The sequence below is a fragment of the Phacochoerus africanus genome, chromosome 6, assembly GCF_016906955.1.
Source record: "Phacochoerus africanus isolate WHEZ1 chromosome 6, ROS_Pafr_v1, whole genome shotgun sequence".
Taxonomy (NCBI): Eukaryota; Metazoa; Chordata; class Mammalia; order Artiodactyla; family Suidae; genus Phacochoerus; species Phacochoerus africanus.
Genome location: NC_062549.1, coordinates 19,626,569 through 19,651,824, shown reverse-complemented (window position 1 = coordinate 19,651,824; position 25,256 = coordinate 19,626,569). Strand labels below are relative to the sequence as shown.

At 39.7% G+C, this 25,256-nt stretch overlaps 1 protein-coding gene and 1 pseudogene across 1 annotated transcript in view; both read left to right on the top strand.

The window, feature by feature from the left end:
• COLEC10 (collectin subfamily member 10) overlaps positions 1-5,828 on the top strand; it is a 50,591-nt gene extending 44,763 nt beyond the window's left edge. Inside the window, exons 5-6 of the mRNA XM_047783372.1 lie at positions 730-825; positions 3,248-5,828. Coding sequence (XP_047639328.1) covers positions 730-825; positions 3,248-3,639 — 488 coding nt within the window. The 3' untranslated portion in view covers positions 3,640-5,828. The remainder of the gene's footprint in view (positions 1-729; positions 826-3,247) is intronic.
• A 16,846-nt stretch (positions 5,829-22,674) lies between these two features.
• LOC125128765 (GTP-binding nuclear protein Ran-like) lies at positions 22,675-23,496 on the top strand (annotated as a pseudogene).
• The last annotated feature ends 1,760 nt before the right edge of the window (positions 23,497-25,256 follow it).

The following is a 25,256-nucleotide window of genomic DNA, read 5'->3' as shown; positions in this document are numbered from 1 at the left end:
ATGAAGCAGTTGTTAAATAGGAAAAGGAAATCATTTGAACTTTTCCATCATTTTCCTTAGAATTCTTTCTCTGCCACATTTTCCTTAGGTCGTTGAAATGGTAAATGAGAAAAGGAGAATTAATAGTAGAAATTGAAATCATTGTTAATCCACAAATGGGACAACTGGCTCTTGAAATTGTAAGATGGATCTATTCGCAAGATTTAAACTTAGTCCTTGAAACATTAAACTACATTCCAAACGGATAATCAGAATGAACACTTATTTCATCGTGAAAGGTTTCTCCTGTCTTGAGAGATGTGTGAGCCAGTGAACAACGCAGTAACAGGAGAGAAGACTAGCTAGAAATATGTTTTGCAAAAGCTGTAAAGATTTTATTCTGAGACTGGAGAGGTACGTTCTGTGTTCAACCAAAGAAAAAAAAAGTGCCAAATGGTCCACAATATGTGTGCAGTGATTTGTCATATTGACTCTTCTTTCAAAAAAAAAAAAAAATCAGGTTTAGAACCGTTTTAACTCATTCAAGATATTTTTTAAAATATTTTCTGCGTTTCTAAAGACAGTGTATATTGGAAACCTTGTCTTCAGTAAAAGATGGAAAGCACAGGCATTCACAGAAAGACATAACCAGACTAGAAACAGACAGTAAATATTGGGAAGAGAGCCATTGCTCTTTTCAACTGGTCTGCACGGGCTGCAATGTGAATTCACAGCTTTGTCCTTTGAAAGGTACTGTCTGTGACTGCGGAAGATACCGGAAAGTTGTTGGACAACTGGATATCAGTGTGGCTCGCCTGAAGACATCGATGAAGTTTGTCAAGAATGGTGAGTCTGTTCTCATTTGTCTCCTGCTTTCTATCCATGGATTTATATCTTTCGACACTGCAGTTCCGATATCCCCAAGCAGCATTTGAGGCCAATGACCATGTGTTCGCCACTCTGTAGCCACTGTGCCTGCAGCATTCCTGGAGGAAGCAGGAAATAACGTAGTTTGAGTAAAGTGTACTGAGATAGTGTCACCAGTTTAAAGGCCTCTCAAAATCCTAAATTATCCACTCTAGGATGCCTCAGGTCCACTTCCTGTAGACATACATGTGGGCATTCCTAGGGCTAGAAGAAGGTACTCTAGTGAGAATGGAATAGAGAAAAGGCAGAGTTTGGCTAGCTGGGCCTTAAGAAAAAAAGGGAGAGCAAGACTCAAATGCCCAGCAGAGTTCCCTTGTGGTGCAGTGGGTTAAAGATCCAGCATTTTCACTGCAGCGGCTCAGGTCACTGCTGTGGCACAGGTTTGATCCCTGGCCTGGAAACTTCCACATCATATGCCATGGGCAAAAAAAAAAAAAAAAAAGAATTAAATGCCTAGCATCTCAGAAGGATCTGGCATTGCCCTGAACTGTGGTGTAAATTGCAAATGCAAAGTCATGATTAAACCAAGAGCTCCTTTCTTGGGTACTTGGAATAATAGTAATTTTTGTGATGTAGGTACTATGCTTAGACTGAAGCTTAGCGAGGCCACCTTGCCCATAGATACAAGCTAATGAACAGTGGAGCAGGGACCCGAAGACAAGTTTTACTGGCACCTCTACCCTCAGTATAAATAGGAATATCATGTGTTTCTCTAAATTGTGTGGCTTTCCATATTAGTCATTTTTGTTTTCCCTTGTCTTTCCCATGACAGTTAGCATTATAGCCCTTAAAGTGGAACTGATAGGCTCTCCTCTGAGACCATATGAATAAAGGAACTATTTTAGTCACTGTCACAATGGGTTTCACATTGTTGTACTTTGTTTTTATGATCCAGCTGTATGCATGTATTTATTTATTTATTTATTTATTTATTTATTTGCTTGTTTTTGCTTTTTAGGGCCGCACTTGTGGCATATGGACATTCCCAGGCTAGGGGTCAAATCAAAGATACAGCTGCCAGCTTATGCCACAGCCACAGCAATGTGGGATCTGAGCTGCATCTGCAGTCTACACCACAGTTCAGGGCAATGCCAGATCCTTAACCCACTGAGCGAGGCCAGGGATCAAACCTGCATCCTCATGGATCCTAGTCCAGTTCGTTAGCCACTGAGCCTTGAAGGGAGCTCCAGGCATATTTACTGTACATTACTAGAGGCACACAGATGCCATGTTGTGTCCATCCTCACCTTGTAGTACTAGAGGCATAGGCAATGTTTGCTATTAACCGACCCTTAATTTTGACTCTGGTTATAGCCTCTACAGAAGATGCTGCCTTTGATATGGACTTGGACTCTAATGAATAAACCAGACCCCAGAGGTTCAGTATAGAGAAATAGTTCTTAACATTTGAGTGGCCATAGATTTATTTGTAAATTTTAAATTTTAGACCTAACAATATATGTAGATGTTCATAAGGCCAAAGCATACGTAGCATATTATGAACTTGGGATGATTCTGAATCCCCAGTCTGTCCTGAATCTTACTCAGAAGCTCAGTCTACTTCAGGTGCCTGGAGTGGAGTGTAGACCATCCATTGATGTACATGTTCACAACCCGAGGAATCTGGCCCCGAAGGGACACTCTTTCTGTATTATTTCTTTATCCGTCCATTAAGCCTTTCTCACCCCACCTCAGCCCCTGCACCATTACAGGCAAGCATTGAGGCCACAGAGTGGCAAAGATAATGGTCACTGGCCTCAGGATATTCGTAGATTAGGAGAAGAGACACACAATTAGGCTAGAACATGTTGAGTGCTATGAAGTTAAAGCGGCAATGGAAACAGGGGAGAAGGCACAAGAGCTCCTGTGTCTGTCCAGGGGCATTGGAAAGGCTCTTATAGGAGAAAACACTTCCACGAACATCTAAAGGATGGGTAGGAATTTGCCAGGTAAAGCAATGAGAAGACCCTCCAGGCATGAAAAGCATGGAAGTGGAAGAGAAGGGCATGCTCGTGGAACTGTGAGTATGGCAAAAGCATCAACCGGGATGGGAAAAATTGTCTGAGATGAGCTGGGTGACAGTTCATATAATACATCTTTGTCAAAATAGCTCTCTCCTTCCCATTATGTAGGAAGTGAAGGAGGAAGGACAAGGGAGGCCAAATGACAGGAGTTTGTTCTCCATTTGACAAGTGAAAAGGTGGAGAAAATATTCAACCCATGCCTCCCTCATCGCACGATAATTGTTACATGTCAAATCAATGAATTCAAATCTAGCCACATCTTCTGCTTAGCTTTGCCCTGTTTGAGATGTATAATCACACTCTTCCTCCCTGCAAAGTCATAGCAGGGATTCGGGAAACCGAAGAGAAATTCTACTACATCGTGCAGGAGGAGAAGAACTACAGGGAATCCCTGACCCACTGCCGGATCCGGGGCGGGATGTTAGCCATGCCAAAGGACGAAGCTGCCAACACGCTCCTCGCTGACTATGTCTCCAAGAGCGGCTTCTTCCGAGTGTTCATCGGGGTAAACGACCTGGAGAGGGAGGGCCAGTACGTGTTCACAGACAACACGCCCCTGCAGAACTACAGCAACTGGCAGGAGGGTGAGCCCAGCGACCCCTACGGTCACGAGGACTGTGTGGAGATGCTGAGCTCGGGCAGATGGAACGACACGGAGTGCCACCTGACCATGTACTTTGTCTGTGAGTTTGTCAAGAAGAAAAAGTAACTTCCCTCTTGAGGCACACTTCTCCTTTCCCTGTGACAACCGTGGCAGTTATTTTTAATCCACCTTTTTCTAATTACACTAAATTTGTTCTGACTCAAGGCAAGTGAAACATGCTAGACTGGGGCTTGGACTCTCCATTGCCATGCGTGTCCGTGACGATTTTCATTTCCATACATGGTGTGATATTGAGCCATAAGCTTACCAGGCTCTGGGTCCCGAGAGCTTGTGCAGGAGGTGGTGGTCTGTGTCTCAAATGAAATGTTCTCTTGGCATTTGCTCTGCTGCCTCTCCCTAGATCCCTGAACCATTGTCTGTCTAGCCCAGTGGATAATTGGACAGTTGGTTGGGGCTCATCTTTTTTTGCCCAAAGCCAGACTGATGAAATCCCTTCTAATAGGAATGAAAAGGTGTTATCTGTCTTTGAACCCAAGATCCACAATTCTTTGACCAGTCACCCACCATGGCTGTGGCCACACTTGCAAGGGCCCCTTGTTTGCACAGACATAGTAATACTTGGAACTTCTGGCCTAGTGACCTGCTTCAGACCATGTGGAATCAGACAGACCACTCTTGTGCTTCTGATTGACAGCCTTCACTGACTGAAGTTTAAAAGCCATAGCCCCTTTCTCTAGGCCCACAACTTAACCCCAGGCCTTCAGATAGTACCTTTCTGAGCTGAGGAAAAGGGAACTCTAGAAATCAAAAAGAAAAGAAAAAGAGAAGGTTAGTTCCCATGCAGTATTATTGGTAATCCTCCTGTGAAAGTCCCCCCTTCTATTGATATGGCTCCATTTCTTCCTTGTCCTAGGTTTATCCATAGCAATTTTCATTCCTTAAGGGATGGAGAGTGAGGGAAGGAGTTTGTGAAGCCTTCAGAAAACTCTAGAAGCTTCAAGGTGCTACCAACACCAAGACTCTCAGACCCTCCTCTGCCTCTAATATATCACTCATGGTGACATTTTGTGGGAAGCCCTTTATTCTCCATTACTCTACATTGTTATAACCTCACAGCAGTGGTGTTTTCAAGTCTTCTGACAGCACAGGAACGTGTCAAGTGGGGAGTTTGGAACATGCCTAGGACTCACATTTACTAAGCTGGTAAAACTCTACTTTAAACGGCAGTTCAAACCTCAAAGCAGTTCTCATTTCAAATTTTAAAATAAAAGTTCAACAAACCCCTAGATTATCCCCTTTTAAACTGCTGCTCCAGTTATAGTTGGTGACATATAATTAGACTGTTTAAAATGCTGGCAAAACAGATAATGAAGTAAGAGAAACAGATCAACAACATATGTTCACCTTAAACCATCTGTCCATGATTTCAACCATGACTAACTGGTTATGAGATAGGATTTAATTAGGTTATTTCTGTGAGTTTATCAAGGGTCACAAGCTCAGGTCCTACGGGGCTAAGCAGATGACATAAATAAGTGAAGTGGAGCAGGTGGGGATCCTGGTATGGTGAGCACACCTTGCCCTGCTAAGGGAACCAGCTGCTTCTTTGTCACTGCTGTTTTTACCATGGAGGACCCAGGGTCGTTGCATGTTCTGCCATTTAAGAGAAGTCAGAAAGCTGGAACTTTCTTATAAAGTTGTAAGTATCTTATATACCCTTATATTTTTAAATATTGGCAGTGAATCAATTCTTAATCCAAATTCTAAGCCATACAAAACAGTCTGCTAGCCAAAATTGTGCACTTTCCACTTCTCACCTCTGGGGAGAAGTTCGGAAGCTTCTAACCATGTTGTGTGTCATTAGGAGGCAATGACATCAACATCAAGGTCTTCCATCCATTGCTCCGTCAATTCAGCTCCATAGCAGGAATCCAGTCGATGTTTGCCATTCATCAGGTTAATTCAGACTTTTGAGAATATGGCGTATTTTGAAGGCAGGGTGGTTTAATCAAAATTACAAAGCAGAACACCATACCAAGCCCGTGTTCTTGGGTGAAATGCCAACCAAGAGCTTGGGGAACAAGAATCTGGAAACACTTAGAAGTGAAGGGGACACGAGAAGAGAAAAGAGGAGAGAGGGAACGGACCGCAAACATTGCCTACGTGCAGCTCACATTGGGATCCTTATTCAGATTGGTTCTAAGCCCCTCAAGGACGAATATGAATTGTGTATACTGTCAATGCTATTCTTATTTCTGTTATGATCATTATAATAATACCAACATTTCTCTCAATGACTCGTCTTTGCTGCCAGTACTTCCAAGAGAGGATGACAGACTTTCAAAGAACAAGATTCATCTTGCAATCTTGTCTGGGAGAAATTTTGAGGGCACCACACACTTGATTAGATTTGCAGTGAAACTCACTTTGTACTTCACAGAATAAATGCCTCCACACATCATTTTCCACGTGCTCCTGATAAACTGTGACGCACCAAAGGCAGACATTTTTACTGCCATTTTCCCAGTGGAAAGACTGAGGCACAAGGAAGCTAAGCAGTTTATCAAAATCAACCCATGAAAGAGAGAAGCAGGACTCCATCCTGCCGATCGAAACTGTCAATCCAGTGTTCTCTCCGGCCTCTGTTGATTGTTCTTATATTGAGTGGAAGTTCATCCATGATTCTCTTGTGGTAACAGGGGCTTAAATAATCTCTCCTGATTAGTTTCCAGAGTTAAAGCTTGGGGCCAGTTGCGATGCTGGGGATTCAGAAATTTGCCTTCCAAACAGGGTGCTCGCTGGTTTCTTTTTAAATTCAGCAATGTCTACACATGGCATTAACGTTGAGATGACTCGGTACAGCATCAGTGCAGCTTTGCAGATGACTTCAGACACAGGGAAAGCAAGGCAGATATATTAAAATCAAGATCTGCTGAAAATAAAATTGAGCCGGCAATTATTTGCACCATAAAAGAATCCACTAGAGAATTCTCTTAAAATAATTAGCATTTAAAGATCAATTTCATTCTTGAAAGTTAAATTTATACTCAACTCCTCAGGGACACATCCAGGAACTTCCCAAGGATAACCTAAAGGTTCCAGGGGAAGAAAATGAAAAATTTATTCATGACCACACAATGCTGCCCTCTCAAAACAACACATTCTATAACCAGGCGAGAAGAAGTATCTCACATTTAGAGACATTGCCCAAACACTGTGGAAAGGTGTAAATCCTGTGTTGAGAGAGATATAACAAACATTGATTACCACTCCCCCACAAAACCTACTGGCATTTAAAAAAATGTATTTTGTCCTGGTTTAGTGTGTGTTACCCAAATATGAGCTGCCTTAATTATTAACCAAGTAATTTTCAGCTCTCTGACGGCATACCTGAAGACACGAAGACATCTGTGGAACAGGAAAGGTTAACTAAATAGCGGCACCCACTGCATCGTAAACAAATTGAGATGGGATGTTTGCAGGTATGACCTGTGATAAGAAAAACATGGTAGAAGTTCATGCAGGGTAACAGAAGATTGAGGGAGTTGCTTTGAAATTAAAATTCGAGACCTGGTCGTCATCAGCACCTTGAACTCCAGCGCCAAGTGTGAAACGTCCTACTCCCAGGGGAAAGTTTTTGATGCACTAAACCTTCTTTTCCTAATCTGTGTAGTTCCTTCTCAGAAAGTTTTGTAACAATTAGAGAAGGTAATGTATAATGAGGTAAAAAAGCAGAGAACCAGCCAGGTATATTATGTGGATACATTAAAACAGCCATTACTACCAGCTACATGTTGAAAAGAAGCAAACCGTATTTTAAGGTATATAAAAAAAGTACTTAAGTGAAAAATCATGTATACAGCATATACACTATTTACATGTGTATATCATGTATCTACATACATGCATATATACATACACGCTATAAATGTGTGTGTGCCTGTGTGTGTATATTCACACACTTTTTTTTCTTTTTTGGTCTTTTTAGGGCTGCACCTATGGCATATGGAAGTTCCCAGGCTAAGGGTTGAATCAGAGCTGCAACTGCTAGCCTACACCACAGCCACAGTAACACAGGATCCAAGCCACATATGTGACCTACCTACAGCTCATGGCAACGGTGGATCTTTAACCCACCGAGCGAGGCCAGGTATGGAACCCACATCCTCATGGATACTAGCCGGGTTCATTACCACTGAGCCACAGATGGGAACTCTTCACACATTTTTTTTCAATCCTTATTTCTAGATAAAATCTTCATCTTCAAGGCAGTGAATACATCTGCAAAAGTTGTGCTGCTTATTAAAATTAGAGCAGAGGTTTATAACTGGATATTATTGATTCTAAAATCATTTGTATGTTTTTCTAAGATGCAGTTCATCTGAACCTAGGTTTATGACATAAAAAGTAACTACTTTTTTAAACTTAACAGTGAAAGTATGACCTTGAGATTGTAAGGCCTTCATAAGATAGCTAAGTCCCTTAAAATTTGAGGCAAAAAAGTCGTGACATTTTTAATGGAGATTAAAGGAAAGGAACCATTTGCCATAGCTAGGATTTACACACATTTTTCTGAATATTGGATGTATTTTACTGCACCTCTAACAGATGGTCACCCTGTCCATATTTGAAAGGTTTTGGTAATTTGCTGACTGCGTTAGAAAGTTTTTCCTTATTGTGAACTAAAATACACTTCTCTCTCATTTCCATCCATATCTCTGTTCTACCTTCTGCTGTTTAAGACTCTGGGGGGTCTGGCCTTGAGACAAACTGGAGCAGGCTCTTAATGAAAGTACAAATCAGAGTACTGGTATTAAGGTGGATATCAACTTTTGCACATTTTTCTGAACCTAGATGGTATGCTCCACACCCAGCGAATTCAAATTTTGTTGGTGAGGCATTAGACCTATAGAGTAGAAATGGAATTTCTCTTATAGAGTAGAAATGGGATTTAAAATCACACACGGCGTCTCAATCATAAGTAATCTATCTATAAAGAAGATGTGGTATACACACACATATATACACATGCAGTGGAATATTACTCAGCCATGAAAAAGAATTAAATAATGCCATATGCAGCAACATGGATGCACCTAAAGATTATCCTACTAAGCGAAGTTAAGTCAGAAAGAGAAAGACAAATACCATATGCTATCACTTATATGTGGAATCTAATATATGACACAAATCAATATATCTATGAAATAAAAACGGACTCACAGATATGAAAACAGACTTGTGGTTGCCAAGGGGGAAGAAAGGGAATGGGAAGAGAAGGATTGGGAGTTTGGGATTAGTAGAGGCAAACTACTATGTATAGGATGAATAAACAACACAGTCCTAATGTATAGCACAGGGAACTACATTCAGTATCCTGTGATAAACCATAAGGCAAAGAATATGAAAGTAAGTCACTTTTCTGTACAGCAGAAATTAACACAACATTATAAATCAACTATAAAAATCAATAAAATTAGAATAAGTAAGTAATCTATTTATTAGGAGAGGGTATATGGTGGACTGTGTCCAGCCTCAAGAGAAGAGGCTATTAAGAAATGGTTTGGTAAGACCTCATTAAAAGGGTTCAGGGCAAGTGTCTCCTGCCAGCGGGATAAAGTCCAAATCAGAATCCAGGTGCATAAAGCTTACATGGTGAAAAATTGGCTTAGGTGGGGAGTAGAGCTCAAATCATCAAATATATCTAAGGAGCACTTAATATAGGCTGGGGCTGGAGATACAGTGAAAAGAAGACAGATGGAATTTCTAGCCTCATGGACAGAAGCCTCCTCAGGCTCATTGAACATCAGGCCTACCACACTGAAGCTCAAGAGTTAATCCATTTTCAAGGATGGAATATGCAAACCTATTCTATTTCCACTCCTACTTCCTTTTCATCATAACACCTCGTCAAGAGAGACCAAAATAAATTGGACAAGGGGAATTTTTTTTTTTTTTTTTTTGGTGAAAGTCCCACATTACCATTTCTTGAAGAGCAACACTGACACATCTCTTCAAATAAATTTATACATTCCTGTAGGCTGACTAATTTTGATGTGAACAAGACGTTCTCATGTCAGTGTGTGTTCTCACCCACACCACTTCCTCACAGGACAGAATATATCCCTGCGGTCGTGCACGGATGAGCGCTGACACCTGGTAAATGTTCCTTTGCCTTCTTTTTTTTCTGGCGCCCTACACCTGACATTCAGTGAAACCCGGATTTGCCATGGGTTGTCACTTTCACTTTCACAGGACAGGTAGGAGGAAGGTAGAAGTGAATCAGATGTTTTATAATTTATTAAAATGTGAGAACGGGAGTTCCCGTTGTGGTGCAGTGGTTAACGAATCCGACTAGGAACCATGAGGTTGCGGGTTCGATCCCTGGCCTTGCTCAGTGGGTTAAGGATCCGGCATTGCCGTGAGCTGTGGTGTAGGTCACAGGCATGGCTCAGATCCTGTGTTGCTGTGGCTCTGGCGTAGGCTGGCAGCTACAGCTCCGATTAGACCCCTAGCCTGGGAACCTCCATATGCCACAGGAGCTGCCCAAGAAATGGCAAAAAGACAAAAAAAAAAAGTGAGAACGATGGCTTTAAATTAATCACTGCGTTAGCATCTGATTAATCATGCAGATTAATGTGTGTCCACACAATGCTAAAGCTATATAATGCTTCAGCATATGTCTTTTTCACTTTGGAACCCTCAAATAGACTAATTCATCAAGAAGTAAGCCTTATCCTTTGTGTAAACCCCGTTAGTGGGCTTTGGGGGGAGGTGATAGAGATGAGAATGGTCTACAATCCACCTCTCGATGTATTGAAAGAATCTCAGCTGGGAAGAGTACTCATGAGCTTTGTCATAAGAGGTGAAAAGCAAAAGCAGACACAGAAACATTTCTGAGGTCCTGAGAATATAAGGAATAAGACAAGATGGTTCTGGAGGAAGCTAACTGGGAGAAGCATATGTGTTTCATAAATACATGCTTTCTGGGAATATGTTTAAACTAATAAGATGTTTAAAACTATATTTCCCCAAACTCCCTGGTTTTTGTGATCTTTTCTTTGATTCTGCTGACCTGGATACTTTGCAGGGACTCAACCTCCAGGAAGGATGAGGGATTTTCATACTGGCACTTAACAGGCATCACAATTCTCTCTTCCACAAAATAGGGATATTATCTTAGCCCTAAAGGACCTTAGGACTTAAAGAATAGAGTGAAGAAACAGGAAACTATTTCCAATAGAGTCCAAAATTTTTGCTTCTACATTTGAGAAAAAAAGAGATCCAAAAATACCTTTTGAGACACTGGAATGAAATCTCAAAAAGCACCGTTTTTTTAAGAATCTTGAAAATATTTCATCTGGGTTTTCTAACCCTAAACACCCTTGCACAGAGGGATTTTATAAATAGAGTAGGGCAGAGGGTAAATATACATATATATGTTTGTGCCGCCTTCTTGAAAGTGCAAAAGAAGAAATACCTAAGCTTTTCTTTCCTCAGGTAAAATCTATGTTACTGAGGACAGGATGGGGCATTTCACTACTGCTCCTTTTAAAAAGTTATAAGTTTTCCTCATTCTTACATTTTCAAAAATTCAGTAGCTTAATGTGCAGTAGTGTCCAGGCCTCATCGGCTCCTGTCTCTATGAATCATCAAGATAATATCTGCAAGTGAAATTAGACATGAAAAAAGGATGTGTTTTAGGGATCACCACAAACAAGCCCACGGTTCCATGGGGACAGAAATAACATGATATCTGGGTCCTGGTGTGTAAACTCCTTACGCTGAAAATCTTTGGTGTCAGAGTGTCTGCGGGTACTCCTCATACTTTGCATTCTTGGGATTCTGAAACATCCTTGCATTTAGTGTAATCATTAGGCCCATTATGAGAATCCCTGACATAGTAGTTGGAGAATATCCTCACCCTTTAGAAAAGTATCATTATCCCATAGTTTATCGGTATTATTCCTTTAGTCTTAACATGGCTTCTTTCATTGGCACCTCATCATGAAGCATAAAAGACTGTTTTACTTTGTGCAAAGATCACTGGAAGTAACCCCACCCTCATTTAGGTTTATGTGCTCAATGGTCATAGAAATCTTTGGCTAAGCCTTTGATCTAAAGAATGTCCTTCCTCTCAGGTTCAGTAAAGTCCATTTAAACTCACCAAAACCAGTCAAATTGATTAACTGGTATCCCAGCATCTGGAAATATTTTTCCCTAGAAGAATGCCATTTCCACAGGTATACTGACTACCTTGGGTATCAAACACTTCTCTCCATTCTCCTACTGGATGACCTTGGCTGAAGCTGCTGTTTGTGGTAAAGAATAATGGGAAAAATATTCAGACGCCATAAGGAGGAGAAACTGGAACACCTACTGGACTTAGAAATCCCAGGGGATTAAACTTTGAGATGTTGTCGTATTTGATCATTTTCTGTATCCCATTCTGGCCATGGCCATCACCTCAACAACTCCATGTGCTCTCTTGATTTACTCTGTGCTCTGGGGTGAGGTAGGTTTCTGCTCTCTGCTTCCACATTGACATTCTCGGCGTCTCACCTTTCCGCTAAACCTGATCGCTCTAACTGTTCTAAGACAATACAGAAGAGTTAGTCTCTAATCTACCTCCTTTTGAATCCATCCACATAAATTCCTCTTTTCTTCTCATTAATGGAATATGACCAATAAGACCTTGAATCTTTTACCACCAGATGCCAGGCTGAGCGTTAGCCTACTCTGACGTGAGGAGAGTGCTGTATTATCCTTGCTTCTCTTCCTCGCATTGAAGCTCTTAGATAGTTTTTACCATCCAGCTTATGATGCTAAACACCTTAGACTTACATCAGGCAAATCAAGGATGAACTCAAGGACTGAAGAAATAAAAGCCATTGATAGTTCATGAATGACCAAGAGTGATATCTACCAAATTATACATCTGAGGAAGTTTCCTTTCTATTTATCACTAAGATTCACTCAAAACAAGGGCAATAATCAGCACCCCAGGTGAGATGAGTCATCCATTACGTCCGAGAAGTCCTGAGCAATCAAGCTTCCTTCTCTTCAAAAGACCTTGTCAGAAACAATTTATCATTATATACTACCTATATTATTATATATTAGCTATTACATAAGATGATAATTCTTCAACTCAATAGGCCGTGCCGTATGTGCCTAAAGACCAGGTTCCAGAACTTGAATTACTGTGTTAGCAACTTTATCATTTCACTTTACTTGAGTCTGTGTCATAGCATGGGAGACATTTCCCATTCATTTTATTTAGAGACTTTCCATGAACAGTCCTGGCTGTAGAGTCCCACAGAAACTCTGGGCGTAGAGATAGGGTTTGAAGGTACCAAAAAAAAAAAAATGGGTGAGAATGTTGCTTAGGGTCAGAATGTTGAGTTAGGAGAGCAGATATCCTATCCTTGAGATCTGAGTTATTGTAATATTTGAAGGTTGGGAAAAATAGGAGTACGGTTCTTAAGGTACATTGATAAAGAGTGGGAAGAGAATAATAATAAAATCAAGAACATTTCAAGAAGAAGAGAGCAACAACTTTATTAAAAGTATCCTAAAGGAACTTAAAAGAAGTCTCAATGGTATGAGGAAGTCAGGACACAAAGCAGAGTTGGGTTGATGGGGAAATAGCTGCAAAGATGTTGAGATTTTATATATATGCAATATTTTCAGAAAGCGGTTCTGTGAAGGAGAGTTGAAGCAATACAATCAAGAATGGAAGTTGGACATTGCCAATCAAATAACAGTAATAACTAATATGATCTGGGTGCTATGTTACGCATTTGATATGGTTTCACTTTAATTCACAAGTTAACCCATGTGGCAGGCACTGGTGTTATCTCCATTTTACCCGTGAGTAAATTGAAGCACAGAGATTAAATAGCATCCCCAAATCACCCTGCTGATATTCCAGTGCATGCAGTTCAGTCTAGTGCTTTCATTGTTAAACCACTGCACTACCCTGTCTTACCATATGATAATCGGCGCATTTGGAAAGTCCGGAGTTTCTGCGATGGCTTTGCTGCTTAGATTCTAGATGACTTCTCAAAACTCATGTTACCTCTTCTAGGCATGTTATCAGTGTGCACAACACACGTCTTGATGGATGTATGGAAAAGAGGAAAAAATATACAAAAACATTCCTGTTTCACAGCACCTCCATCAGTCACAAAGAGATTTGAAACTTAGGAACATAACGCCCACCATTCAAAAGCAACACATATGTATTTCAAAAATTCTGAAGACCACTCTTTTCTTTCTGTCCCTCAGAAGGCAAAGAAAATTACAGTTTCACATAAAGGAAGTGACTAACAGAGACAGAGTGTTCCAGGGGAATCTGATAGAAAATACTTAAAGTCCAACATGATAAAGTTCCTGAAAAGAACCTTGAGAAGCAACTGCTCTGACCGAGAGAAGGAAAAATGGCATAATTGAGGCTCCCCGGGCTAGTGATATGATCCCTGGGTTGGAGTGTGGCAGGAAGATGGAGAGCATAAGGGTCCTCCAAGGACACGGTGGTGCCGCTGGAGTGAAGTAGGGCCATGTGGTCCCCTGTAGTGACAACACTGAGTCCATTGTTTGGGATTCTGAAAGTGTTCAGGTCCCTCTGCTATAGACATACTACTCTAGCCTAGAAAATGACTCCCTGGCATTTTTTAATGACAGCTATCTCCCTCTCTTACTACTGCGATGTATATAGTGGGATATGCTATTTTAATTTAATTTTAAGAATGAAATATCAGTTGTTCCATGATGGCAATGATGTTCTAGCCTTGGCAGTTAGACATCACAGAAATCTTGCCTCTGATCTTGTCTCCTACTCTTTTAGTCCTACATAAAGCCAAAAATTAATAATATACTACAAAACTTAGATACCTGATGAGTGAATATGCACTCTCTGTAATATGACTTCTGCCTAAACTTCCAGCCTTTCCATTTGCCACCCCTTCTAGGTATACATCTCTAAATCTACACATGTACTAGAAGTTTCCGTGGCATTTTCAGCTCTTCTGTTTGTGTATGTTGCCTTTGGGTATTTTTCCCTGCTGTCTGCTTAGTAATTCTAATAAAAACCCAACACATACGTTGATTCAAAATTTTATTTTCTGTCTCTCTCTTTTTTTCTTTTTACTCCTGTACCTGCAGCATATGGACATTCCTAAGCCATAGCCGCAGGCCTACACCACAGTCACAGCAATGCCAGATCCAAGCCCCATATGTGACCTACTCAGCAGCTCATGACAACGCCAGATTCTTAACCCACTGAGCAAGGCCAGGGATCGAACCTGCATCCCCACAGAGACTAAGCAGGTTCTTAACCTGCCGAGCTATAACAGGAACTCCCCAAACTTTTGTTGTCAGTTGCAATCAGCTCAATCAAGAAAAAATCATTCGTGCAAGTAGTAGTAGTGGGTTTCCCCATTTCGTCTCCAGAACTGCTTCTGGGCTCATAGCTCTCCCTTTGTACTGCTTCAGGCTAGAATATTTTAATGACATGCAAGAGAAGCTCAACTCAGACTAACTGAGCTGGGAAGGAAAGTGAGAAACAGAGGGCTATGGATTATGGCTCATGTGTATCCAGGACCTGAAAGGGCTCTGCCTTCTCTTGAGTTCTCTTTGTCTCCTTCTTACAGACTCTCATCCCATCAAGGAATGATGGTCACCTGGAATCCTCACATAGATTCTCATTTTTCCTTTTTACCAACCTCAGAGAAAATACAGTTTGTCCTTCTGGCTGTGACACAATGTCCTGTTGTTGTCTCCAAGTAGCTCAGGTTGCTTTTGTACCCACTACTCCATCACGAGAACATGTAGGATGGGGAAGGATTGAGTGTCAATTCCAAGTGACAACTCTTGGAATTTCTCTCTTTCTCTGGGTTTCTTTTTTCTTTCTCTATTTCAATCTATCTATCATCTATCCACCTAATTAGAAATACATCTATCTCTGTACAGAGATAGTGTTTTGAATTATGTTGATTTCAATTGAACTGAAAGGCTGAATATGAAGAAGGGAAAGAAATGAAAAGGGATGAAAGACATAGATGTGCCATTACTCCCCCTTAATTTTGCCGAGGAGACAGTGCACATCACAGTAAACCACAATGACTTCTAAGGAACACTCATCCTTCAAAGTCCTAGACCTGGATTTTGTTCTTCTATCCAGTGACTTAAGACCAGTGGGATTTTTAGATATAAATATCTTAAGGAGGCACCAATATCCATCCTGTTAAATTGTAAAATGCCTCCTACACTCCTCCTTTCCTTCTGTTCTCTCTCACCCCCCAGGGTCTCAGTTAGGCAGGCAGACTTGTCTCTGCCAAGTGACTCAGCCCAGGGATGCTGTAGTTTGCCAGTGCTGCAAAAATAAATTTATTTGCAGTTCTGTATCTCATCTCAAAAATTCATCTAAATGTCACAATCTAATCTACAATATAATGTGTTCATTGTAATATAAAACAACATGCCTGCCGGCCATTTCAGGAAAACTGGCAGTAGAAAAATGCAGGCTGTATTTCTCCTTTGCACTTCTCTTTGGTACAGAGCTTGGAGTACCCCAGTCCAATAAGGAAGGCCATGCTACTGCCTCCCATAGAAACCCAACTTGGGTAAGAGCGTGGGGCTATGACTGCCAGCTGGAAATCAGTCCTGTTGTGCAGTATCACTTTCACATGCACCAAAATGTTTGTTTCTCTGGATGTTTTGATACTTCCTGGAAATTTCCCAAATGAAGAACAAGCAATTATGGCCATGGCCATGAGATATTTCAGATTGTTATAATGCTCATAATGATCTTATTATCTTTTTTTTTTAAACCAAGTTGATACTTCTGAGGTGAAAAAAAAAAAAAAAAGGCTTTTCCAATGCCTTTAAAGCAGCATATGGCTGTTAAATTGACACATTACACCCGGCAGCTTGACAGGGCCATCAGCCAGTTTGAGGATGGAAAGTTGTTCAGGCTGCAGGAATAAATGCATGTGTGCTCTTTTCTTCTGCACACCTACCACTCTCATTCTACTCCCAGGACGGTTGCGGGGGGGGGGGGGGGTGCAATGCACTTGACCATTGTTCTTTCCCACCCTTGGTTCCATCTGCGGGGAAGCTCCTCTTTGTTCATTATTTTCCTCTACCAGCTCCGATGTGGGTGTTAGAGACCACACTGTCTTTAGGGTTGAATAGCCTTTGAAGCTTGGCTCTTCCTCAGAAGTTTGAGACCTAAGGATTTCTTTAGGTCTCAACAGTCAAAGGACTTTTTAAGCAAGAGTATGGTTTCTTTAGCAATGCGACCCCTTCAAAAATTAGCAGCCTTCTGATCTTCATGCTTTAGGGTCCATGTGCCAGCACCCTGGCACATGGAACCTAAATTCTTGGACAGGAAGAATTGTCAACCTTGATGTACTTCTCTGCTTCCTTGCTCTGTGCCTGCCGCATCCCTTCGCAAGTCAATGGGTATTTCTTTGAGGAACTCTGGAACTGTGTGCAGAAAGTCTGCAGTCTTCATCTGATCTTCGCCTAGATTACCTTACTCTACTGAGATGTTTCATTAGACCTTGCCCTTGAATGTCCTCTAACATCTCCTATTTAATTATTTGACATCTCCTTTCATAGCAACACCCCAATTTCTGCACTCTATTATTCTCTTGCAAGTCTACTCATATATTGGCTCGTTCTTTTCCTACTGCTTTTGCAGTAACTTTGCCAAAGGCAGCCAACAATAGCCAACAGACACTAGTGCTCTCATTCATCCATTTCTCCTAAGACTCCAAGTTAAAGGTACCTATTCTGTCCTTTCAGTTATTTCCACTTGCTCTTCCACAGTGTAAAATAATGAATAGCTAGTTTCTCATATATCCTAGTCTCTGATATAGGCCTTCTTGATTCCTAACAAAGAAACCAATGCTATATATTACAGCTTATTTTAAAGCAATCTCTTTCAAAATACCAATTTCTTTATTATTCAGGATACATCAAGGCATGTGTAAATAAGAACCTACTCTATAGCACAGGAAAATCTACTCAGTAGTTTCTAATTACCTACATGGGGAAAATGAATGGATATATTTATAGGTATGACTGATTCACTTTGCTCTACACTTGAAACTAATACAGTGTTGTAAGTGAACTATACTCCAATAAAATTAAATTCCAAAAAAAAAAGTATGTGCAGGTGTTCCCATTGTGGCTCAGGGGAAATGAATCTGACTAGCATCTGTGAGGACACAGGTTCGATCCCTGGCCTCAATCAGTGGGTTAAGGATCCGGTGTTGCTGTGACATGGGGTGTAGGTCGCAGACATGGCTCAGATCTGGTATTGGTGTGGCTGTGGCATAGGCCAGCCGCCACAGCTCCAACTTGACCCCTAGCCTGGAAACATCCATATGCCATGGGTGCAGTCCTAAAAAGAAACAAAAAAAGATTTAAAAAAATAATAAATATTTTTTAAAAGTATGTGTAAGCAAATGTACTCTCAAATAATAGTTGTTTAATACAATGAAAATTTATTTCTCATTCATATCACCATTGGAAACAAACCAGGGACTCCTCCATCTCATAGTGGTCCCACATGGAACCCCTGGCTCCCTAGATTGTCACAGAAGAGAAAGAGAAATTTGGAGGGTTGATTTTTTTTTAATACTTCAATGGGTTTTATTATATTTATAGTTGTACAAGCCTCATCACAACCTAATTTTAGGATATTTCCATCCCAACCCCCCAGTCTACCTCTCCCTACCCCCACCTGTCCCCTTTGGTAACTGTAAGTTTTTCAAAGTCCATGGGTCAGTTTCTGTTCTGCAAATAAGTTCATTTGTACCTTTTTTTAGATTCCAAATATAAGTGATATCATAGGATGTTTGTCTCTCACTGATTAAATTCACTTAGTATGATAACTTCTAGGTCTATCCATGTTGCTGCAAATGGCATTATTTCATTCTTTTTTATGGGTGAGTAATATTTCATTGTATACATGTACCACATCTTCTTTATCCATTCCTCTGTCAATGGACATTCAGGTTAATTTGTAAAGGCTAAGCCTAGAAAGAGGTCTACCTCATTATTACATACATTCCTCTGGCCAGAACTGAGTCATCAGACCCTATCTAGTTGCTGGGAAATTTAGGAAATGTAGCCTTTCAATGTGATCTTTAAGAGGAACATGGATATAATAAACACAGGTCATTGTCTCTGCTACCTACAACTATAAGCTGGTGATTAAGTGTACTGATTCTGATTTTACTATGTATTGGCCATGGGACATTAAGCAAGTTACTTAACCTCTGTGTGCTTCAGCGTCTTTCCCTGTAAAATTGGGATCATAAAAGGGTCACTACATCGAGGGTAATAAGTTTCAAGTAATTAGAACAAGCCTGGCACTAGTAAGTGTTCTATAAGATTACATAAGGGTTATAGAGCAAATTGTTGAAATGTCAGTACAGAGCACACCAGGATAATTAGCAAATGCACCAATTTGTAATGTGTATTTGGCTAAAAAGACAGATATTTTAAAATCCAGTCCATGTGGCTCTAAAACCAAAATAATGCATACCTCTCATTCTGTGTTCTTTTATTTTAGCTCATTTCAATTTTGCATGATTTATTTTAGATTATGTGTTAGACCAATGGGCCAAGAAACCAGTGAAAGTTCTTCAGATTAGACTAATCTGGAACTTGCTCAAGAGATATTCTTCCTAAAGGCTGTAGAGTAATAATCTTATTAATAACTGCCAATTTTTCCAGGAATTGAATTAGTATGAGAAAATATTCTTTCATTCATAAAACAATTTATTCATTTATCAAAACTTAGCTAAGTGTTCCATATATGCCAAACACTGAGTTAAGCAAAAAAGGTATAAATAATGGATTTTCCCTATGGTGATAGAAGCAGATTGGATGCCTATAGAGTAGAAGTCATTGTTAGGAACATTTTTATAAATAAGAAATTGGAGTGTTAAAAGGTACCATAGATGCTCTACTTTCTCCAGTTAGTGCAGGAAACGATAGAGTCAAGATTTGCACTCAGGACTCTCCCACACAAGCACCCACATTCTTTTTCTTTAATGATTTTTATTTTTTCCATTATAGTTGGTTTACAGTGTTTTGTCAATTTTCTACTGTACAACAAAGTGACCCAGTCATATGTGTATATAAATGTGTGTGTATATATATATATATATATATATACACATACATACATACATTCTTTTTCCCATGTTATCCTCCATCGTAAGTGACTAGATATAGCTCCCTGTGCTATACAGCAGGATCTCATCGCTTATCCATTCCAAATGCATTAGTTTGCATCTATTAACCCCAGATTTCCAGTCCATCCCACTCCCTCCCCATCCCCCTTGGCACCCATAAGCCTATTTTCCAAGTCCATGATTTTCTTTTCTGTGGAAAGGTTCATTTGTGCTGTATATTAGATTCCAGATATAAGTGATATCATATGGTATTTGTCTTTCTCTTTCTGACTTACTTCACTCAGGATGAGAGTCTCTAGTTCCCTCCATGTTGCTGCAAATGGCATTATTTTGTTCTTTGTTATGGCTGAGTAGTAGATATATATATATCTATATATATCTCACATATTCTTAATCCAGTCATCTGTCAGTGGACATTTGGGTTGTTTCCATATCTTGGCTATTGTGAATAGTGTTGTAATGAACATACACGTGCATGTGTCCTTTTTAAGGAAAGTTTTATCTGGATATATGCCCAAGAGTGGGATTTCTGGGTCATATGGTAGTTCTATGTATAGTTTTCTAAGGTACCTCCATACTGTTTTCCATAGTGGTTGTACCAATTTACATGCCCACCAACAGTGTAGGAGGGTTCCCTTTTCTCCACACCCCCTCCAGCATTTGTTCTTTGTGGACTTATTAATGATGGCCATTCTGACAGGTATGAGGTGGTACCTCATAGTAATTTGGATTTGCATTTCTCTAATAATCAGTGATGTTGAGCATTTTTTCATGTGTTTGTTGGTCATCTGCATATCTTCTTTGGAGAACTGTCTATTCAGGTCTTTTGCCCATTTTTCAATTGGGTTTTTTTGTTGTTGTTGTTGTTGTTGTTGCTGTTGAGTTGTATAAGTTGTTTGTATATTTTAGAGATTAAGTCCTTGTCAGTTGCATCATTTGAAACAATTTTCTCCCATTCTGTAGTTTGTTCCCCGCCCCCCAATGGTTTCCTTTGCTGTGCAAAAGTTTGTCAGTTTGATTAGGTCTCATTGGCTTATTTTTGCTTTTATTTCTGTTGCCTTGGGAGATTCATCTAAGAAAACATTTTTAAGGTTGATGTCAAGAATGTTTCGCCTATGCTCTCTTCTAGGAGTTTGATGGTGTCTTGTCTTATGTTTAAGTCTTTAAGCCACTTTGAGTTTATTTTTAGCACCCACATTCTTTATCCTCTTCCAGCATATCAACCAAGGTGCTGGCAGAAAACAGCTGGTACACTCAAAATAAGTAAGTCAAGGTGAGTTTTAGAAAGGAACTGCAAACAAAAATGTGGGCAAACTATGGAGAAACACAAGGCATAATGTAGTACATTAGAGCTGATAAAATCTGGGCCCAGTTCCCACCTAGGTGTGAAAGGAGAGAAGAAAGAATGACTACCAGAAGCCAGAGAGAAGAAGCTACCTGTCAGAAAGTGAGAATTTAGGTCTAGGGATGTAGCCAGCCTAATGCAACCCCACAGGGAATGAACTAGGGCAATAAACATTCAATAAATACTCCCTTGGATCTCCTGCCAGTATTTCTCATTGGTCCAAATCAAGTGGAAGCCAGAGAGACTCCATTCAGCCTGAAAAGAAGGTAGAAAAAGGAGAAAGAGAATGAATTAGAGGGGAGCATTAGAAGGTACCCAAAGTAGAAATTGGGGAAGAATGAATCTAACATGGCAAACAAGATGGTCTTCACAACCACTTTTATAAAGGATGCACTTACCCAATTTTACAGTCTTTTTTTTTTTCTTTTTGGAAAGTGGTATTAGTCAAGATTTTACAGTGGATTTATCTTAATATTCACAGAAACAACCCTCTTTTACTGTAAATATTACCTCTGTTCATTAATATTTAATTATTATCATAATAAGTGAACTGGTAAAAACAGGTTTTGGAATGAACATGTTTGACTCAGCGAGCACACGTATCAATGGGTCATAGCTGGAGCATGCAGGTATAACCCTGATGCCCATACTCTGCAAGCATTCAGTGGCAAGTGGAATGGATCACTGTGATTTATCAAATAATGAAATACATCAGTGATACCAGCAAATTGGATTTCAAAGGCAGAGAAGGAATTCTGACTGTGGCACAGTGGGTTAAGGATTTGGCATTGCCACAGCTGCAGCTTGGGTTTGATTCCTGTCCTGGGAATTTCCAAATGCAGTGGGTGCAGCTGGAGAAGAAAAATAAATAAATAAATAAATAAATAAATAAATAAATAAATAAATAAATAAAAGGCAGGAAAGAGAACTTCTCATGTCCTATGCTGAGCATTTGGTGGTTTTGCTTGATACCTTAAATGGAGACGTATTTGTCAGGCTAGGATATATCAAGTCATTTTTCCTTAGAGTATCAAGAATCTTCAATTTCTTATTGAAGTTGTCATTGGTGTTTAATTCCTGTGCAGTCCTTATGTCTGAAAATTTCATGAATTGGCATCCCCTCCCTGGCGTGCTTGATCCATTTCAACAGACCAGTTTCTCAGGCAACATCAATGATTAATGAACTTTGTGTGGTGAACCAGCAGCTTGCTTGGTGTTTCTGACCTAGGTGCTTTAAAACTCATTACTAGTACCTATTGAAGCTTTTCTAATGGATTTAAAATGGATTACACTGCTGTTAACATGATTCTGCTCTTATGCAATCTTGATTTTTATGTTCCTTGTTTATGTGTTGTAACTTGTCGTTGTTAGGCACTATTAACAGACTCGCATTAAAAAAAAGTCAATCTACAATCAGCGTAACAGTTTACCATGTACCATTTAGCAAAGAAAGGCATTTACTACAAAGTTACAGTGGCATTTACTACAAAGTTACAGTGGCCATTTGACACAAGATAGCATTTCTTTAATGTAGAATTTGTGTGTTTAATATTACAAATAAAGCCAGGTCTAAGTCAGATGAGCAGGGAGATGCTTCTGGAAGTGACATTACAATGGCTGCCCAAGAACCCCAAGTTCACTTCAACTTGTGTTGGTTGGTAATGGTGGTACTGGGAAAACTACATTCGTGAAACATCATCTGACTGGTGAATTTGAGAAGTATGTAGCTACCTTGGGTGTTGAGGTCCATTCCTTTGTGTTCCATACCAACAGAGGATCCATTAAGTTGGATGTATGGGACACAGCTGCTCAGGAGAAATTGGGTGGACTGAAAGGTGGCTGTTATATCCAAGCTCAGTGTGCTGTTATAAAGTTTGATATGACATCAAGAGTTACTTACAAGAACATACCTAACTGGAATAGAGATCTGGTACGAGTGTGTGAAAACATCCCCATCGCGTTGTGTGGTAATAAAGTGGATTTTAAGGACAAAGTTTTAAGTCAAAGTTGATTGTCTTCCACCAAAAGAAGAACCTTCAGTACTATGCTATTTCTGTAGAAAGTAACTACAGTTTTGAAAAGCCCTTCATCTGGCCTACTAGAAAACTGACTAGAGATCCTGACATGGAGTTCATCGCCATGCCTGCTCTTGCCCCACCAGAGGTGGTCATGGATCCAGCCTTGGCAGCGCAGTATAAGCATGATCTAGAGGTTGCTCAGACAACTGCTCTCCTGGATGAAGATGACGACCTGTGAGAAAATGAAGCTTGAGTCCAGCATCAGAAGTCTGGCTTTTTAGGCAGCTGTCCTGTAATGTCAGTGGTGCAGCATGTTTTCCACTTTATTATATAGCTAGGCAGAATATGTACTTAATCTTTGGAATGCTGAAGGAGATGAATGGGCTTCAAAGTGAATGTGGCAGTTAAAAAAAAAATACCTTCATTTTTTGGACCTGTGTATTTAGCTGTTTGTACCACAGTTGTTTCCTTCTTGGGTTTCAAATATAAGATTGCTATAGTTGTATCACACACAAAAAAAAAGCCAGGTCTATACTAAAATAATGTCTTGGAATACTCCCTATAACAGCTACTGGTCATTTGCTCAATCTTTCTTCTTCCATGTGATGTGTTGGAACCACACACTCTGTCTCTCTCCCTCCATGGCCAAGCAGATAAACTTCTTTCCCTAGCCACTGTGACCGGTTCAAGAACGTGACTCCAGCACAAGGCCAAGCACTTGTTGTCAAGGTTTAACATATGGATGATGGGAGATATGATGTATCTCTGTTTCTCTGGGATTACAAGCAATAAAGGTGTTGGAAACTAGAGCTGCCATAGACATCTTTCATTCTTGAATAAAAGGAAGCCATCTGTATGTGGAAAGAGTGGGAATAACTCAGAAAGATAATCACCTAATTTAGTGCATAAAAATACTTTCTCACCAATTCTTTCTCTGATGTAAATCATAAAATCTAGAATCTCTCTACCTTCCTACATGACTCATTTCTGCTAATTTAGACTTTAGTCTTTAGGGCTTTAGATACCTCTTGGCTTAAGGAAGGAAAATTGGGGTTAACAGGAGAAAGAAGAATGAATGTGAATAAATGTGAATGACCAGGAAGAAAACAAAGAAGAAGAAAAAATATATATAAGCCATAGGCAATAAGCCACCAAATCCAAATTGAAAACCAAAACCAAAATGTGATCAGATTTGGTGGTTTCTTAAAGAAGTAAAATAGAACCATTTTGAATCAATTATAATTTAAAAGAAAAAACTTTAAAAAACTGTGCTTCAATAAAGCTTTTAAAAAAGAAGTAAAACAGTTGAAATTGTGGCTTTTATATATGTGATTTATTAAGTCTTGTGCTGTTAAGTTTAAGATTCCAGAATGACCGATGATATCAACAGCCAAGATATATTTTATTCATTCAGAGAAACTGGATGCATTCACAAAATAGCTACAACGGAGCTGCACAGGGCAAATGGAAGATGGTAGGTTCTACTCCTATTCTGGACTGTGGAGCAACTTTGAAAATACAATATTATGGTAATAACTTCTAAAAACTTTGTCACTCAAGATGACAGAGCAAATACTCAGAGCAATACTCAGCTGCACAGTGGAGGCAAAACTTCCTGCTTCTTGATACTTAGGACATTTCATTTGTAGAAGGAAATCTCCTTATCGGAGGGAAACAATTAAATGGAGAAGATCCAGAAAGAAAGAAATGCATAGGATTAGATCTCTGGAAAATGAGTGACTGTCTTATTTACACAATTATTGGGGAATAAATTATTTCACAGAACAGTGTCTGGATTGATGGAACTTTGCCAATTTAGTGGTCAAACTCTTAAATAGTGTTACCTATTTTGAAGGAAAACTTATATACACTGAATTGTTACAATTGCATTCCTTCTTCAAAAGAACATGAAAAGTAAAAACACTTTTGATAACTGAAGTGGTTATTATGAATATGAATTATGGTATTGTATTATAAAATAAAAATGCCTTGAGGACTTATAAGGTATTTGGAGATTATACTAATTCAGATGTCTGCACTTTCAGAATTTTGGTGTCTAGATTTTAATATGATTACAATCACTATTATTGAAAGTAATAGGAAGTTACTATTTATCCCTTTCTATTATTGCTTGAATACTTT